A 19,107-nucleotide genomic window follows, 5' to 3' on the forward strand; every position below is an offset into this window, starting at 1 on the left:
TACCTGTTAAGTAAGGATTATAATTATAATATTTATTTATGTAAAAATTATCGATTCTACATATATAATGTTTTTTTTTGTTCCAACCGCGGATACCTCGTTACCCACCAATTAGAAAACGGTGACCTAAATTAAATTAGATTCTAATGTCTATGGATACAATTTGGTGTAAGTTTATACAAGTATTCGAGTAATCAATTCAAGTCATTAAGTGAATCACACTTTATTTTGCTCGAGGCAAGAGAAGCAATATTATAAGGATTCCTTACAACTGTTTATCTTACCACATCAATCCTAATTTAATTCTTATTGGTAACACCGTGCCAACGCCTACTAAAACAATCATAGCAATAATTTGTTTGCGATTCTGCACTTGATAAGCAATTGTATGCTATAATTTAATTTTTATTATACGTTTCTTTTGTTATATTGTGAGTTTATCTAAACGTCATTGACATAATGCCTATTGTAATATAATTTTTAAGTGGTATATAGACATTTTTTTAAATTACTTTTATTATATTATATTTGTGTATAACGTAATACTTTATACAATTGTATCAATAAAAAAACTCCTAGCAACACGTAAACAAGCATCAAAAGTATTTTCCGAAATATAAAATATATTTAATTATTTTATCCCATGTCTCATATTTAATCCAAGACCAATTTGAGACCCACAAATATAGACAACAAGTGAGCGTGCATTTCTCCGCGGAGACCGCAGCCCGGGCCACTCTAGGTAGTGAGCCGCAGCGCGCTCGAGGCGACATGACATCTGTCAGTACGGTTGTATCAACAACGAAAATGGTTTTTTTACATTAATTTCTACAACAGTTCCTGTTTTCATTAATAAACTACCGAATTTCCGCGACTAAGAGACTATAAATGTGCTAAGTGCCTTCAAGATTCGAGGTGGAATAACTCAAATACTTTTATATCCTTTTCTAATGTTTCTGTTTGTAAGTCGTCACTGTTAATTTTCTATAGATCTCTATTCTATTTAGTTTAAGAATTTGTACTTTTTACTTAAGTTTACTTGTTAGTTTACTGCTACTTAACTTTTTTCTATGCAGGCTACAACCCATTCACAATGCCCCCACTGCCCTAACTCCTCGCGCACCTTCACCGATCACGGGTTGAAGGTTCATATAGGGCGCTTGCACAAAACCCGACCACCCATCGTTTTCACTCCTACACTTACAGTGCAGCCACAGCAGCGGCAGCAAGCTCTCTCAGGTAGCAATAGTAGTCTGAATCTTGATGACCTTGCCACCCTAAAGCAATCCGTGCGAGTGTTGCGTCACATCCCTAAGGGGGCTCGCAACTTGGCGGCAGGCAAATTGTGTGAGGCAATCGACCAATGTATTAAGAACAACGGTACACTAGAATGGTTCACTCTGCTGTCATTTGCCTACTCTGCTTTAAAGGCGCCAGAATCAACCAGCGCAGGCAACTTAACCACCAAAGTTAAGCGGAATATATGTTCTGAGGGGATTGATTCCCTTTTTGTGCAAGCGGAGACGGCCGCTCTGAGACCACCCTCGATTCTTAGAACTATAGAGTCCAAAGTTTACGAGGGTGACCTCAGAGGGGCAGTACGGATCCTCATGTCGGATGACGGAATAGCGCCGCCAAATCCTGAAACCCTTGCTACCCTAGTTTCCAAACATCCGGCCCCATCTAGACAGTTGACATTTCCTCCCGAACCAGACAAGTCCTGTCCTGCTCTCTCGGTCAAGCCGGAAGAAGTTTCACAGGCTCTAGGTTCGTTCAACAACAGCTCTGCTGCCGGCCTGGATGGTATTCGCCCATCACACTTGAAAGAACTTACTTCCGGCTCTGCCGGCGAGAACGGACCCCGCTTGCTGGAACATTTAACCAAACTCTGCAATTTTCTACTCAGTGGCCAGTTGAATCCTGAAGTTTCCCCGTATATTTACGGTGCGTCGCTGTGTGCGCTGTCAAAAAAAGACGGTGGTTTAAGGCCCATCGCCATCGGCAGTGTATTCCGCCGCCTGACTGCTAAGTTAGGATGTCATGCTGTGCGTGACGAAATGTCGTCATACTTACAGCCTTGTCAATTAGGTTTTGGTACGAAACTCGGATGTGAGGCTGCTATTCACGCCACTCGGGCCTTCGTACTCGACCCAAAAATGCGGACTGTGTTATCATTAAGATAGATTTAAAAAATGCGTTTAATTCTTTAGAGCGGGATGTACTTCTGTCCGAAGTTAGAGACAAAATACCACTACTGTACCCTTTCCTACACCAAGTTTACTCTTCTCCGTCCAAACTTTTCTTCAATGAGTCCCTCATCCAGTCTCAGGTTGGGGCTCAACAGGGGGATCCGCTCGGCCCCCTGATCTTTAGCCTCGCCATCCAAAAAGTAATTTCCGGTCCTCAATCTCCTTTAAATGTTTGGTATCTAGATGACGGTACTCTCGGTGGTAAGCCCGAAGAAGTACACCAAGACTTGCTAACACTTCTCCCACTCCTCCGTAATTTGGGACTCGAAGTCAACACAAATAAATGCGAATTCTTTCCCTGCAGCGCCAATTCTCATGCCTCGTTATCTTCATTTCGCAACCTACTACCTGGTCTCAAAGAGCTATCTAGTCAAAACTTTAATCTCTTAGGTTCCCCTATATTTCCCGATGCTGTTCCTGAAGCTTTTAAGACAAGAGAGCAACTTCTCTTATCAGCAAGAGAAAGGCTTAGTAATCTCTCGGCGCATGTAGGTCTGACTTTGTTAAGATCCTGCTTTGCTGTTCCGAGGATCACCTACTTCTTACGCACAGTGCCTGCTTGGCTTCACCCCACACACATGGACTCCTTTGACCTGGCGCTGAAAGAATCTACTGAGTGTCTTTTAAATGTGTCCCTCAATTCGGACCAGTGGGACCAGGCCTCTTTACCAATACGCAATGGCGGATTGGGTATACGGCGCTCACGAGACGTGAGCCTTCCTGCCTTCCTTGCGTCGGCGGCTGGGGTTGTGGATCTTGTCACTAAAATTTTACCGTTAGATGGTGCCAAGGTCACAATACCCTATGCCGCCGATGCTTTGTCGGCTTGGAAGGCTTTTAACTCTGATCCGCCTGTACCCGAAAAACCTTGCCGCCAGCGTTTATGGGACGACGTCGTGGTAAGGAGGCTATTCGATACTCTTATAAATGCCGCTTCTGGTGCTGACAGAGCCAGGCTAATCGCTGCCTCCAAGCCTGAATCTGGGGCCTGGCTACACGCTCTTCCCTCCCCAAACTTAGGCACCTTACTAGACAACGACTCGATGCGGGTGGCCGCTGCTCTTCGCCTGGGTTCTGATGTATGCCAACCCCACCAATGCATCTGCGGTTCCTATGTGGAGAGCAACGGCCACCATGCCTTGAGCTGCTGCCGCTGCGCGGGAAGGTTCCCACGGCACCATGCTCTCAATGATATCATTAGGAGGGCCTTAATATCAGCAAATGTCCCTTGCATGCTGGAGCCGCCGGGCCTCAGCCGATCGGACGGCAAAAGGCCTGACGGCTTGACCCTGGTGCCGTGGGAAAAGGGTAAGTGCTTACTATGGGACGCCACATGCGTCAGTACTTTTGCCGCCTCGCATCTTAGCCGCACTATGCGGTCGGCAGGAGCGGCTGCTGAGTACGCGGCGTCCCTTAAAAAAGATAAATACTCGGCGCTGAGCGGTTATTTATTCGTTCCTCTCGCTGTGGAGACTTCGGGGTGCTGGTGCGCTGAGGGTAAGTCCTTCCTCCGGGATCTGGGTCGTCGCCTGCTAGAAAGGGGCCTTGACCCCCGCTCTGGGTTTTTCCTGATGCAAAGGCTATCCATCGCAATCCAACGCGGCAATGCAGCGAGCGTGATGGGCACCTTTGCATCGGGGACGGCCCGGTAGCCAATAGGTTGGTAGTTTTTTTTATACATATTTAGTTTATATTTATATTTAAGTTCTGATTTATTTAGGTTTAGTTTTTAATTAGTTTTATGTTTAGATATATTTTAGTATACCTATATGTATCTTATTCGAATAATAAATATATGGACAATAAAGTCGTGTATTGTATCAATTATAAATACATATATTATATAACATCTATTGTCATATTTAATTAAATGGTAACGTAAACTTTTACATAATTTTTATAACAAGTAGTGCGCAGGCCGTATAATTAAGTACAGATTATCATCCCAACTAACCCAACCTAATCTGGTTTTCCAAGGTTTTTGATTCTGTGGGGGCCGTATTTCAAACTTTACCTAAACCACTTTTTTGCTAGGTATCTTATTCTACGGGGGGTCGAAGTTCTAATCTAACCTAACCATCATTTTGTTAGGTAGTTGGATCAAAATTATTTTCTTTGTCTTGTTTCTGACCACACTGTCACCCTTGTATCTATGTCTTCCATCATAAAAAGGCGAGTGCTATTGTATGTCTTTCTAGTGGTTGATTTTATTTTACATGAGATAAATTAAAAACAAAATTTCATCTCATACAAAAAGTTCCACTCAGTCACAATTTTTGGGGACAAAAAACAAGACAACGGAAATAATATTGACCCATTTATTCGTATGTGCGGGGTCACAGTTCCAACCTAACCTAACCCATTTATGTCATGCACTCACTATGCCACACAAATAATTATGTGATGTCAGTTGTTACAACAAATAATATGCTTTAGAGTATGGAGTATGGTGTGGACGCTACCACGCACAAATAAAGAATGAAGAGCGCAGCGGTCGCCGCACGCAGGTAACCAGTAAGCGGAAGTGGGCGGATGTTGGTTTTCACAGTTTTAATCAAAATAGTTACTCTTAAATGTGTGCGATGCTATCTGTACAATAGGGAAACTACATGGTTAATATAAAATTATATCTGAAAAATGAAGTGACGAAATATAATAATTATGGCAATGTATAACATTTAATTTTTTCCAAAATCGAACGAAGCAAACAAATGCAACTTTGCTCCAGTTAAAAATGATGTAAATTTCATTAACGGCAATTTAGAGTCTGTGCGAAAAGAGAAGAGTCGTGGAATGTATGGGCCCCAATACGTAGTAGTAAGTAGATGTTCTTGCAACCAATATGCAACCTTTGTAAGGCCACGTTCAGTAGATAGCCGCACGTTATTCCTCGTATCACCCGAGAACACAATAGCAGTATCGTCCCCGTACGTGAAAATCGTTCCCTTAGTAGTTTATATAGCAGAGCCGATTAATATAATTTAAAAATACGAGTAGGTTAGGACCAAGAACGCTGCCCTGTGGAACTCCGTAAGCTATAGTGCACTCGTCACTGACGGGGCTCCCTATTTTTAACCGACTTCCAGATTTCAAAAGAAGGAGGTTATCAATTCGATGTGTATGTTTTTCTTTGTTTTTTTTTTTGATGTTTGTTATTTCATAACTCCGTCATTTATGAACCGATTTTGAAAATTATTTTTTTGCTTGAACCTATATATATACAGATTGGTCCCGTATTTGTCAAAACTCAGTTCTGATGATGGGATCCATGAGGAATCGAGGGAACTCTTCAAATGTGAAGAGCATACATATATTATAGTGATTTTTGTATTTTCATCAACAAATCAAGCATTTAAATTTGAAAAGTGACATTTGATGAAGTGAAACTGCTGATGATGATCAGAATGGAACTCTTCAACGACGCATAGTTCACGTTTGGCGATTTGTCCTCTTCGCTGTGTTTGTGAAGCAAATTAAATTTTTAAGACAATTTTTTGTCAAGTTTGGGTTCTGACGATGGGGTCCATGAGGCATCGAGGGAACTCCTCAAATGTTAATATAGTGATCTTAGTATTTTCATCATCAAATCAAGTATTTACATTTGTAGAAGTGACATTTGATGAAGCGGAACTGCTGATGATGAACAGAATGGAACTCTTCAACGCCACATAGTTCACGTTTGGCAATTTGTTCTCTTCGCATGTTTGTCAAGCAGATTTGATGATGGATTCCATGAGGAATTGAGGGTACTTCTCAACTCTTTTAAGCAAACTTATAACCATCTTTAATATTATTTCATGCATGGTGTGAAAAAATGTATTTTCAATATAGTCGAATACCCTATTGCGGGTATTTTACCAGTCTTTTTAATTTCATTGTATGAGATCCAAAATCAATAATAATTTTTCTTTCACCGGTCTCCCTCATTGAAGTCGGTTTTTTTTTCTTAAAAGTTATTTATTTACCCTATGCTTGCGGTTATGCAAGTAACTTTTGAAAAGGGACAAAAAGACACCCCTAATATCTGTTGCTTCGAGAATCATGATAAGGATGGTGCAGACACAGTATCAAAAGCTTTTTTTAGGTTTACAAATACTGTGATAGATTTTTTACCTTTGTCCACTTTCTCTACAATCAAAGTGGAAATACTACAAGTTTTCAGTGGAAATACCCCGCCTGAGCTCATATTGAGAATTCGCGAGTAATTTAAATTTATTTAGAAATATCGTCATCATATAATAAGTCGCACGTTTAGTTTTTCCAGTATTTTAGAAATAGCTGTACCGATATGGGTCTATAATTAGAAATATTCATTCTATCCCCACTCTTGAATACTGGAGTGATTAGTGCTTACTTGAATGCTTCCCGAAAGACCCCCTGTTTGAAAGACAAATTTGCAAGGTGAGATATTATCGGCACGACTATGCGACTGGCTAATTTCAAGAATTGTGTTGAAATATTATCTAATCCCGTTGCACTGCTCGATTTTAGATTTGATAAGATAATAAGTACCTCTTCAGGATTTGTCTCAAATAAAACGAAGGAGTTCGAAATAGATGTTGTAGATACCTTATCCGTATTATTATTAGAGCTATTATCGGTGCGTATAATACATTCCGCTAGAGATCTTCCAATTTCCGAGAAGCACCTATCACTTCATTGACAGAATCAGTCGGTGAGTTTCTTAGGTCCAAGAGTTCAATGTTTTCGGTTCTGACTTGCTTGCGATTGCTTACGGTAATTATTGATTTCCAGAGTGTTTTAGAGTTTCGACCTGTGGATCAATTGTTCTTTTTGATAACTGACAAAATATTCTGAGGGCCTACCGCGAACCACGTTCGACGTGTTGCCTCTCTGTCGCACTTGTAAATTCGTACGTAAGCATGACAGGGAGGCAACACGTCGAACGTGGTTCGCGGTAGGCCCTCTGTTTGACTTTTCTGATAAACTTGTTACATAGTATCGAGTAAATATACCTACTACATGTACCTACTTGCAATACGAGTAGCAAATCTGTTTTATACTAGACATTCATTTAAAGACAGTACCTCAATTGAGATCAACATGCCTATTACTATAAGTATAATGTCCTGATATCATTTTAAACTAATTTGCTCAGTGAAACTAAGAACATATAGAATTAGTTTGTAGATAACATGACTGATGGAGATACGAATTTAGATCGCATATGAGTTACATACTCGGCGCTGTTTTCGATGTAAAATGTTGCAAGAGAAATGTGTGGAGCCGAAAATGGAATATTCATATGATGAGGCTGTGGAACTAGCTGGTAAGCGTTTAGTTAATTTCTTAGAGTTACAGATTTAATTCCTGTTTTTATAACCGAGATCAATCCCTAACCTAAACAGCTGTTCAGATGTTAGCCTTAGTTTTTCCCGATGTGTTTTGATTAAACATTGTGACACATAAGATTAGCTGATTCGAAATAGGTCTAGGCAGCATTATATCTAAAATAGACGTCTAAAAATAGCTGCCGAACGTTTCTAGTTCTTGTCAAGTAGGTACGTTACAATTGTTTTGTCACCTCAAGAAATACATATGTTATAACGGATCATTTACTATCAATTGAAAATTTAAACTGTACCTGCTATAAAATTGTTAATTATAACGCTAAGGGAAATAGAGATACCATGGGCAAACAGATGGACAAAAATAGTAGGCAATGGCTAAAAGAACGGCCTAGGATATTTATTTCGAGGAGGCCGTGGAAGGGCGAGGGTGTTAATATAGTGCCTTAATACAAGTTCAAAACAATATCAGATTTTTTAACGGATTTAGGGATTGGTCTCGTATTAATAAAATGCTCAGTATTACCTGCCTTTTCTCCTGTCAGGATATGGTTAGTCATGATAAGATCATCCTGTAGGTACCTATACATTGAGGTTTTTTTGGGCTCCCTTTTCAGGCCATGGTCGATACAACCACCTGGTCCTGGTAGCGTGCAGTGTCATCAGCAATGCCGTGGCACTGGACATGTTCGCATTTGGCCTTATCCTGGCTACGGCCTCGTGCGACCTCCAGTTAGGCATCGGGCATATTGGCCTGCTTGGTTCTATACCATTCGCTGGTAAGTAACGTTGTAAAGATAGATATGGTACCCCAGAGGAGACTGCAATGCACATTCTCTGTTCCTGTGGACCACTTATATAAAAAAGAAGTAACTACTTAGGGCGGGACGTATTGGGTAGGAGGTGCAGAGCATTACGGCCTAAAGAATATGGAATTTCCTGGATTCAACGGGCGTTATCAAGTAATGATCTAATGGGCCGTCATAACAGATCACTGCTTGATCGATGTGGCACTCAAAGACCCACAATACTCCTAAATAATAATGGAACCCATTAAACACGGGACATTGGTCGCCGTAGGCTTGATTATGCCAAGCTCTTTTGGGATCATCAGTTGGCCATAGGGCATGTTATCAGTACATATACTTAGTGTGTAGGGCGCCTATTAGCATTACCGTTACAGGTACATATACAAACAAGCATACCCTTTCGTAATTATAATTTTTAGAACTGAATGTGGCCACGGTAAACTTATCGTAACTAACCAAATAGGGTCATAAGAAAAAATGTGCTTTCAGGTCTTCTCTTCGCATTCCCCTGGGGCTACTACGCCGATATTAGCGGACGGAGACGGGCGCTGCTGCTGTCCTGCTCTGTTGGCTTCATCATGGCCGCCATTGGAAGCCTGTCCCCGAACTGGCAGACGCTGCTGGTGATGAAGCTGGTGGGCTGCAGTTTGTAAGGGTTTTATGCAATTAAATTTAAAACCCGAGTGTTGTCGGGTCAATAATTTCACCAACCCCTTTCCTCCCGTGGTTGTCGTAGAAGTCAACTGTGGGATATGTTTTTAAATGTGTGGTGGACGATGAGCTAGCAGTCTGTCTAATTTTGCAATATCACAGTTTCTAAACCCCTTCATTGCCAGAAGTGGCCCTGTATCTTTTGCTCTAGATAGTGTCATTTGCTCTGCCTACCCCTTTTGGGAATATAGGCGTGAGTTTATGTAAGTTAATGTATGTACATGGATATATTAAACCAGAGAAAATATTTAAATATTTTGGTCCTTTGAGCCGGATGTCTTTAAACGTACATACAGCCGGATATCTTTGAATTAATTCCATTCATAAAGTGGATGTGCACTCTTGCAGCTGTGTGTAATAAATCACCTAATATTTTATGTCGACATACAGCAGGTGCAGTGCACGGTTCAATACCAACACCTTAAATAATCATAAACGAATATAAGTAATAAACTAAATTAATCAAGCAAACATGTTTCAGTTCCACGGCGTCATTCAGTCTTACCATGACGTACTTAGGCGAGTGCACGGGTAACAAACACAGGAGCCAATACATGTTCATCATGAACAGTATCAACCTCTTCTCCGAAGCTGTCACGTTCAGTAAGATTATTTACCTTCCCTACTTTACCCCACCTTTCCACTGAGGTGGAGATGAGCGGAGTTGGACTAATTATTAAATTGAATTGGATTTAATTATTGGTTGTAATCCAGCGGAGCGGAGAAGAGAACAAAAGAAGATTTTATCCTATGTTCTTGTTTCAGTGCTAGCCCTCGTCATACTACCCCTAACCTTCAACATCCCCATCCTCTGGCTGGGTATCACGTACCGGCCCTGGCGACTCTTGGCTCTCATCCTGGCCATTCCCCTTGGAGTCGGTGCGGCTATGATGTGGTTCCTTCACGAAAGCCCTAAGTTCTTGGCCAATAGAGGGTACAATGATACGGCGTTAGAGGTGTTGAGGAAAATGTTTGAGGTCAATGGAGGGAGGAAAGATGAGTATCAGGTAATTGAGACGGACCGCTTTGAAGCTATTCAAAGTGTTGTTGTTTGTTCTTTAATTAACTTTCATGATGGATATGATATAGTTCCACATGAAGAGCTCAAAGTCTCTCTTTCTGGCCAATAGCCATTAAAAAAGAATGATAGCATTTGATGATAAAGGTATTTTAAAAATCATGAAAAGAAAAATAATGTCAGAAGAATATCTAAATGACTTTTAAATCAAGAATCTTCATCTAAAGAGGTGATAAGGACTTCGTTTGACCTCACAACGTACCTACTGAAATTCAAACAGTCTTGTACCGACCTAATGAAGTAATTGGGAATTTCTTTTTCTTGGATTTCAGGTGAAGAATATTTCGAACACTACGGAAACGCAAAACAAAGAGCCCTTTTGGCAGTCAATCGTACAGCAGACGGTGCCAATCTTCAAGCCGCCACTGCTGTGGAGGACCATACAACTTTTCTACTTGATGATGCTCTGCTGTGCCATGTAAGTAATACTGGTACTCGTACCCTGATATCGATGCAATCAATTGAAAATCACGGTTGGCAACTTCACCAAAAAAAGTCATCTCTCCTAATCGGAAACTTCACCTTTCATAGGCTGACAGCCGGGTGGAAAATTCCATTCCCCACCCTAGGGTGGAAAGTATTTTTTTTTTATTTGTACTTCTAGCAACGGCTAGTTAAAAGCTCTCATATTAGCTTCCTCATTTTCATACCAAGTATTATCGAAATTAAATTTCAATTGCATTGCAAAATGCAATTCGCGTATACATTAAGGCCGTTTCAGACACATCCCAATTTAAGATCGGATTGTCTATGGTTTTTGATTTTTTCCGATCAAAATATAAATAGGGCCAATTCCTGCAGTAGGTTTGCCGCACTTAATGTGATATATTACTCTGATGTCACATCCCTGATATAATCATACTCATTTCCAGTTTCTAAACATATAATAAGTCTTAGGAGGATTCTTCTGTTCAATTTTGTCCTTATTGTAAAGACGAAATCTATCAAATACATATTTTGCGTCATTACTTATCTACATTTCAATTTATTTTTAATGTTTGTCTTTTCCTTGTTTCAGTAACAACATATTTGTGATGTGGTACCCACTATTGTCAACTCTTTCTTCACGTCCCTCTCATATGGTGTGGTAGAAGAGAAAAGCTTCTGCGATCGGTTCATTAGTAACCTGACAGCTGATCCTAGCGAAACTGGCGATGTAAGTTTAGTTGTAGGTATGTGAGTAAGATGTTATACGTTGTTTAACTCTTTTCGGCGCACCAATCTACAAGGTTTAGCCGAAAAATTCAAATATATTCCAATTATTCCAGCTTTGATGATTCATGTGAAGACAAGTCACACTTCTCGAAAGTGCAAACTAATTTGAACGTTAAATCGTATTACAGTATGGCTGGAAAAGGGTTAAAAAATCAGGAATATTCTTGTGAAATTTCTGATATCAATACTTACACAAGGAATAAAACAATAGGTACACAGCAGCAACAGCTTAACAAAAAGTGATAGTCCTATATGTAGAACTACTAAGACTGTAAAAGACATACTTTTGAAGGTGAATTTTAGACATTTATCTATTTTTGGAAAAGTTATCCGGAATATCAGATACTTTTGGCGCGTTGTTTCATGCGCTACTATAGATGGTGACTATACCACATAACTCTTCAAATGTGAAAGGCATACATATAGTGGTTTTTGTATTTTCATCAACAAATCAAGAATTTACAATTAAAAAAGTGACATTTGATGACGTGGAACTGCTGATGCTGATCAGAATGGAACTCATAGTTCCCGTTTGGCAATTTGTCGTCTTCGTTATGTTTGTTAGGCAAATTAGGTTTCAAGACAATTTTTTCTCAAGCTCGAGATCTGATGGTAGAAAATATGAGGAATCGAGAAAACTCCTCAAATCTTTAATGAATACATATAGTGGTTTTTGTATTTTCTTTAACAAATCAAGCAGTTACATTTAAAAAAGTGACATTTGATGAAGTGGAACTGCTAATGCTGATCAGAATGGAACTCTTCAACGTCGCATTGGTCCCGCTTGGCGATTTGTTGTCTACATAATTGTCAGGCAAATTAGGTTTTCTAGACACATTTCTTATATTTCTATCGTATTTATTAAATAGAACTTATGTTTGAAAATAACTGCTATTTATGTTTTTCTAATAATTATCTGGTCCTTTTGGTCGTTTGTTTCATTTAAGGCGGGCAGTAAAAAGCCTACCTCTTTTTAATGCCTTACTACATTTTATCAATTATAATCTGAACCTACATGTATGTATGTAGTCCAAAAAATATTCATATAGTCTATTATTACCTATTCGTTCATAATCACGTAGTCTTTTCGGATACGTCTTTTTCTCTTCACGTTTTAACCCCGTTATTAATAATAACCTTAATAACAAACACTCCATCTTCCAATTTCCCTGAAAACCAGTGGCACAGATTCCCGCGGTATTATGGTGAATGGGGATCCTATTTTAGCGTCCAATGTTTTTTTATTATATCTGCATGTCTTCTTTTTATATACGAGTATGTACTATCTTGTTGCGTTCAATAAATTATTTTTATTGCTTTCTTTCTTTCAGTGGTCCTGCAATGACACCATCACCCCTAGCACTCTCTACACCGGCATCATCACCGGTTTCTTCTACACCGGCCTGAACCTCTCCGTCTCTAAGCTCGCCAAGTGGCGCCGTAGCGTTTTACTCACTATCTACTTAATCCCTGGTATCTGCATGGTCTTAACCAACGCCGTTAAGCAGCCTATAGTCAGTTTGATCATGTTTGCTCTTGTTCAGGGAACGGCTGTTGGTATTGGGGTCGTGGCGTCGTATTTTGTGGATCTATATCCGACTTCTTATAGGTGAGTTGATCTTAGAGTCTGAAGAGCATTTGTTGCATACATATTACAATTATTTTCATAAATGTTTTACATATATTGTTAATCCTTTGCACCTATAAGCTACTGATTATTTCTAGATGTGCAAATTGCAGAAAGTTTCCAAAAGTTTGAAAAGCTCTCGGATATCACGAGAAATAAAGGAAAGTACCATTTTGAAAATGGATAATGACGATAGGTAATCATACATAAATATAATATATAGTTTCTGAAATTATTCCATGTAAAAACTTTTGGAAACAGTATCTAAGTATCATTTTCTCCGTCTCTTGTATTTGAATAGGACTTGCGAGATCATCTAAATGAATTTGTTGGTGTGAGGTGCCGTGGATGACTGTGTGGGATGGCTCACCAAACTATAGAACATCTTGTCCTGCCCAACACGCCATGCGCTACGACAGATAGGGTGTTTAAGATTTTGGTGTTCGAAACTTAAATAAAGTATGAAAATGATCACGTGCATCGTTTGCATTTGCCATCCCGATAAATCTTAACTTTTCGATTGGTATTATCTACAAGTGATTTTTATATTTGTCCATGGCCATCCTTCGCCCATGAAGATCGAATCCAAGAAGATTGAAAAGATCCGAAAGAATCTTATGTGCCTCCGCTATCTTGCGCGGGTGCACGGAGTGGATAAAATTCGTCACCCGCTCTGTGCGCCGGCACTAACCATTTTTCTTGTCCTAGAGCCCTCGTGACAAGCCTTGCTCTGATGACAGCCCGGCTGGGCTCTCTGTCCGGCATCAACATCATCGGGCACGCCATGACTACTAACTGCGAGGTGACGTTCTACTGCTGCGCTGCTTTAGTGTTCAGTGAGTTTATCATCCGAGATCCGATTGTAGCTCCACTATTCTTGTACTAGGGCCCTCGTGACAAGCCTCGGTTTGATGACAGCTCGGCTGGGCTCTCTGTCTGGCATCAACATCATCGGGCACGCCGTGACTACTAATAGTACTTATTGCGAGGTAACGTTCTACTGCTGCGCTGCTTTAGTGGTCAGTGAGTTTATCATCCGAGTGTTCTTCAACCAGTCTTATCCTAGAGTCCTCGTGATAGACCTCGCTTTGATGACAGCTCGGCTGGGCTCCTTGTCTGGCATCAACATCATTGGACTCGCCATGATCACTAACTGCGAGGTGACGTACTACTGCTGTGCTCCTTTACCCCCTTATTCATAAACGTGTACTAAATTTACGATGCCGCTAATCATTGTTTGTCCCTTTCCAATATACCAATACGTCGGAAAGGGACAAACGATTATTAGCGGCATCGTAGCTTTAGTACACGTTTATGAATAAGGGGGTTAGTGTTTAGTGTGTAAATCATAGGAATACCGCGAGAAATAAAACGGTTTTAACTGACTTCAACATTTTAAAGGAGGAGGTTTTACTTTACAATCAATATCTCAATGTGATCAGGTCAGGATCTGTTCAGGATTAATTTGTAAAGGTGCCGCAGGTTCAGCCAGCAGTTTTTGATAAATCGTAGCGTTTTTTAGACCATAATACGGTTGCCAAATAATGTCAATAGCGATTCGCTTCGTTTCTAAAATGCGCAATTTTATTTTTGATCGTATGATTGGTTAACAACGTATTTTTTGTTAAAACGAACTAAAAATAATAAAATAATAATAATAATAAAATAAATAAATAATAATAAATATTATAGGACATTATTACACAAATTGACTAAGTCCCACAGTAAGTTCAATAAGGCTTGTGTTGAGGGTACTTGGACAACGATATATATAAATATTTATAAATACTTAAATACATAGAAAACACCCATGACTCAGGAACAAATATCCATGCTCATCACACGAATAAATGCCCTTACCAGGATTTGAACCCGGAACCATCGGCTTCGGAAAAATAACAATTCATAATAATGATATCCGCGATCCCGGGCACGCACAGCTTTCTTGCTCATGGTCAGAGAAAACCTGAACGGCACCTTAATAGCCAAAACACATTATCACGAATATGAGTTCGAACTTACGACCTCTATACTCGTAGAACTTGATTTCTTCAAACTTGTTTACTTTGAGATGATTCTATTCTTTTTTATTCTTCTTCTTCTCGTTACTTGAAAGAAAATTACGTAAGTCTTAATTATCTTGAACTGGCCTAGTACTTGGATTTGTTTCAGGCCCCGTCCTTATTGCAAAATAGGTATAAAGCTTACATTATAATCTATCCTTCCCAATTTACCGCCACCACCCTTTAACCGCTAAAGACGTCAACTGACGCACGCGTCTACAGCCAAATATGAACCTTCGTGCATTCAGACAAGGTTCACGATCACGCGCCGCGCGCGATTGGTGTGGCGTTCGGGTTAACATTTTGTTGTCTTTACAGGTGGCGTTGCTGTAACCCTGATTCTACCATCAGACAAAAAATCTGACGGATGAGAAACAATGCATAGAATAAACATTTTTGTACATTTGGTGACGCTGTTGTTTTATTTTATTAAAAGTCTGTTGTGTCCTGTACCTTAACTTATAACCTGTACTTAGTTATAAGGTTTATTTTGCGATATGAAATAGGTCATACTGAGCAACTTTTACTATGGGACCACTCCGAAATCGAGAAAAAAATGGCTTTCCCATACAAAATGAACTTCCAAAAAAGCTGAAATTACTATTCTTCTATATTAATATAATACTTTTCACGAAGTTTCAAGTTCCTATATTTAAATAAAACTTGAAAGCCATACAAATATTCAACCCCTTTGTAACCCCCTTAGGGGTTGAATTTTTCAAAATCGCTTATTATCTCTTGTCTGTACACTTTATAAATGCAACATAGTGTGCAAATTTCAACTTTCTAGTTGTGGTAGTTCAGTCAGTCAGTCAGGACACACGCATTTATATAATAATATATTGAATGGATATATATATAAATAAGTAAATTCATAGGAACCCATAACTGAGGAGCAAATACTTGTAATGAAAAATATATAGAATATAATTAAAAAATTAAAAAGAAAATCTAAGTAACTAAAGAAAGACAAGGTCGTGAGTCCTTATAGTCTTTTCTTTCTCGAAATCTTTTTAGAAAAAAAAATGCTAAATGATGTCTAAAAGTTCGATCAGGATCCTTATAATAATAATAATAAGCCTGACATCGTGCTAATAGACCGATCGCAGCGTCGGACCGTGCTCGTCGACGTCACCATCCCCCATGATGAGAATCTCGTGAAAGCCGAGAAGGACAAGTCCAGTAAGTACTTAGACTTGGCTCACGAGATAACCGCCATGTGGGATGTTGACTCGATGATCATTGTTTCGATAGTCGTGTCAGCGAACGGTCTCACAGCGAAGAGTCTCGATCAACACCTTGAGAGACTCGCTGGGTGGCTGGATCAAGGGTCAGATGCAGAAGGCGGTAATCTTGGACACGGCGCGTATAGTAGGTCGATTCCTCTCTCTGCGGCCCTGACCACCGGCAGTTTGGGCTCTGCCCCGCTGCTAGCGGCACCTTAGGTTAGGTTTTTTATAATATGTTTATATGTATTTTGTATTTTACTTTTATATCCATATTATAAAATCCTAGTCTAAGATGAGAGAAATATAAAGAGCATAATGATAAAACATACACAAACTAGAGGTTAACTAGTGGCTCTCGTGAGCTTTAGACCTCGCGAGCCCATGGCTTCGACATTTTGAAAAAAATCCGAAAACTAAATCGACAAAAAAATATATTTAATTTTTGAACTTGCTTAAAACACGAAAATCGGTTGAGAAATGCGACCTGTGGACGAGAACATCCGGGCATGAAAGTATTTTTGTCCAAGATGGAAACCACCTTCGCGGACGCTCGGTCAATAAAAGAGGCTTTCTTCAGATATCTGTGAACATCTTGGCCGCTCCATACATATCTGACGGCGACTGTATGGACTGTATTTTAGTTTTCACCCACACGTCCACTGAGGTTGGAAGTTTCATTCCAACTGAGTGGTTTGAACCGCTACAAATAACGCACGTGTCCTATATAAACAATCAGGGGAAAACTACGGATCCGTTAAGGCGACTGCTGTTGCCGAATATTTTATGTGGAAGCCAAATGAAATGAAATGAAAAATCTTTATAAATAAATATATCTTAAAAACTAAAACACACACTGTGGCTGCGATGCATTTCGCAACCCGGCTGTATCAGGGAGCCGACTGCGGAACCGCCGAAACTTGACACCCTTCGGCCAAAACTCTTCCTTTGTGTTCAGTCGGAACGCTCACCACAAAAAATTTCGCTTATGTACGATTCCCACTGAACGGACGGAGTCGGTGCGCATTTCAGTACGGCCCCAGGCCGGTCGACTCATCGCGGACGTGGAAGGCTCCAGACGGACTCCATCCCTTCTGCCATACCCACATAATGTAGATGCCTGTACCTATAATATTTATTTATTTATTTAAAATGCGCTCCAGCCATCTTATATCCTATAATATCCAGAATGACCTATAATATTTATTTATTTATTTATCCGGTCGGTCCGAACCGAATAATATATTTCTATAATAAAAATATCAGAGGTTAATTCTGTAGGTATGGGTGATAATGATAGAGCGGTGGGTTCGTATCCGGAGTTGCGAATTCGAGTTTCTCCCGAGGCAGGGAGTTTTTCCATTATTTCTAAACATCATCTAAGCTAGTGAAATGTTCAGGGAACAGGGCGATATCTTTTGCAAAATGTAGTGAAGTTTATCGCCGTAGATATCGATTCCATTTCGATCCCATTCCAGGGACCAATCGTTTGGGCCGTAGCGAATGAATCTGTCTCTCTGTCGCACTAATATGGAAGAGTGATAGAGATTACCATTTCGTTCGCTACACCGCAAACAATTGGCATCTTGGCTAGGCTTTCAGACGGGCTAGCATGACTCTAATTTCGCGCGCGACTCCATACTTCGACGACCGGTCTGGCCTAGTGGGTAGTGACACTAGTGACCCTGCCTATGAAGCTGATGGTCCCGGGTTCAAATCCTGGTAAGAGTTTTTCTGAGTCATGGCTGTTTCTATGTATTTAAGTATTTATAATTATAATATATTATATATATCGTTGTCTAGGTACCTACAACACTAGCCTTATTGAGCTTACTGTGGGACTTAGTCAATTAGTGTAATAATGTCCTATAATATTTATTATTATTTATTTATTTTATTAATTTATTTATTATTATACTTGAAGTCGCGTGCGAGAACGCAAGTCATGCTAGCCGGCCAGGTTTGTAAAGACCATCTCTAATACCGCGGAGAATCATTTCGTTGAAATCCGTCCTGTCTGACTGACGCCTCTTTCGAGTGGAAATTATTTCCCTACTTTTTCCAGCTTAATAAGTAAATAAAATAAAAATTATTTATTTCAGACGCGTTTTAACTTTATATCTTGTTAGTATCACATATAATACGCGGAACAGAAACCTATAAAATAAATGTTAGCAAAGCTATAACAAAATTAAGACTACAAGTTATAACAGATTTTCAAACCTAAATTATTTTGCCCTGCTCGTTACAATGCTGACCCAATGCCTTAATATAAGACATACTTAATTTGAGCTGTACTGTTTTAGTAAATGTTTTTGAATACCTATTTTAATGTATTTGGCCTCGACTCCAGGTTTTGTTGAGTCCTTAGTAGTATACTTTATTTTTGGAGCATTTGTCTTAACGTGAAACATTATCTTTGAAAATACCTTTTAAATTGTTATAAATGCGTAATCTGCGCCATTCATGTTAAATGTCGTTCGCACGAGCGACAAGTTCACGTTCAAAGTATGCCCGAGGTCACTGAGGTTATCGGTCGCCTTAATAATTTTGTATATAACTTTACATTAACGTCGCCGTCGGTCGCATTTTGCGATAATTGTTGGAAAATGAATCTCATTTTAAAAGCATTAAGGTTCAGGGAAATTATGGCCGAGTCATGGTGAGTTACTTTAAATAAAGTAAAATGACGGCGTTTAGTAAAAAGTAAATACTTATTTATGTTATCTCAGATGATTTATACTCACGGACGAAGAGATAATATGAGAAATATATTATGGAGAAGTTCATGTCATTCGTGGAATCCCTACTAATATTATA

General features: G+C 39.6%; 2 protein-coding genes across 2 annotated transcripts; both read left to right on the top strand.

Moving 5' to 3' along the window:
* Positions 1 to 568: 568 nt before the first annotated feature.
* LOC133515771 (uncharacterized) lies at positions 569 to 2,183 on the top strand. Its single transcript, XM_061848356.1, has 2 exons — positions 569 to 962; positions 1,077 to 2,183. Exons 1-2 carry the CDS (start codon positions 951 to 953, stop codon positions 2,181 to 2,183), a joined length of 1,119 nt encoding a protein of 372 aa, XP_061704340.1. The 5' UTR covers positions 569 to 950.
* A 5,079-nt stretch (positions 2,184 to 7,262) lies between these two features.
* LOC133515772 (uncharacterized) lies at positions 7,263 to 15,472 on the top strand. Its single transcript, XM_061848357.1, is given in 11 exon segments — positions 7,263 to 7,539; positions 8,176 to 8,337; positions 8,857 to 9,016; positions 9,560 to 9,681; positions 9,844 to 10,085; positions 10,429 to 10,574; positions 11,175 to 11,194; positions 11,197 to 11,312; positions 12,703 to 12,980; positions 13,707 to 13,834; positions 15,380 to 15,472. Coding segments are annotated over 11 exon segments (1,494 nt in total). The 5' UTR covers positions 7,263 to 7,472; the 3' UTR covers positions 15,433 to 15,472.
* Positions 15,473 to 19,107: the final 3,635 nt, after the last annotated feature.

This window comes from Cydia pomonella, chromosome 3 (assembly GCF_033807575.1).
Source record: "Cydia pomonella isolate Wapato2018A chromosome 3, ilCydPomo1, whole genome shotgun sequence".
Taxonomy (NCBI): Eukaryota; Metazoa; Arthropoda; class Insecta; order Lepidoptera; family Tortricidae; genus Cydia; species Cydia pomonella.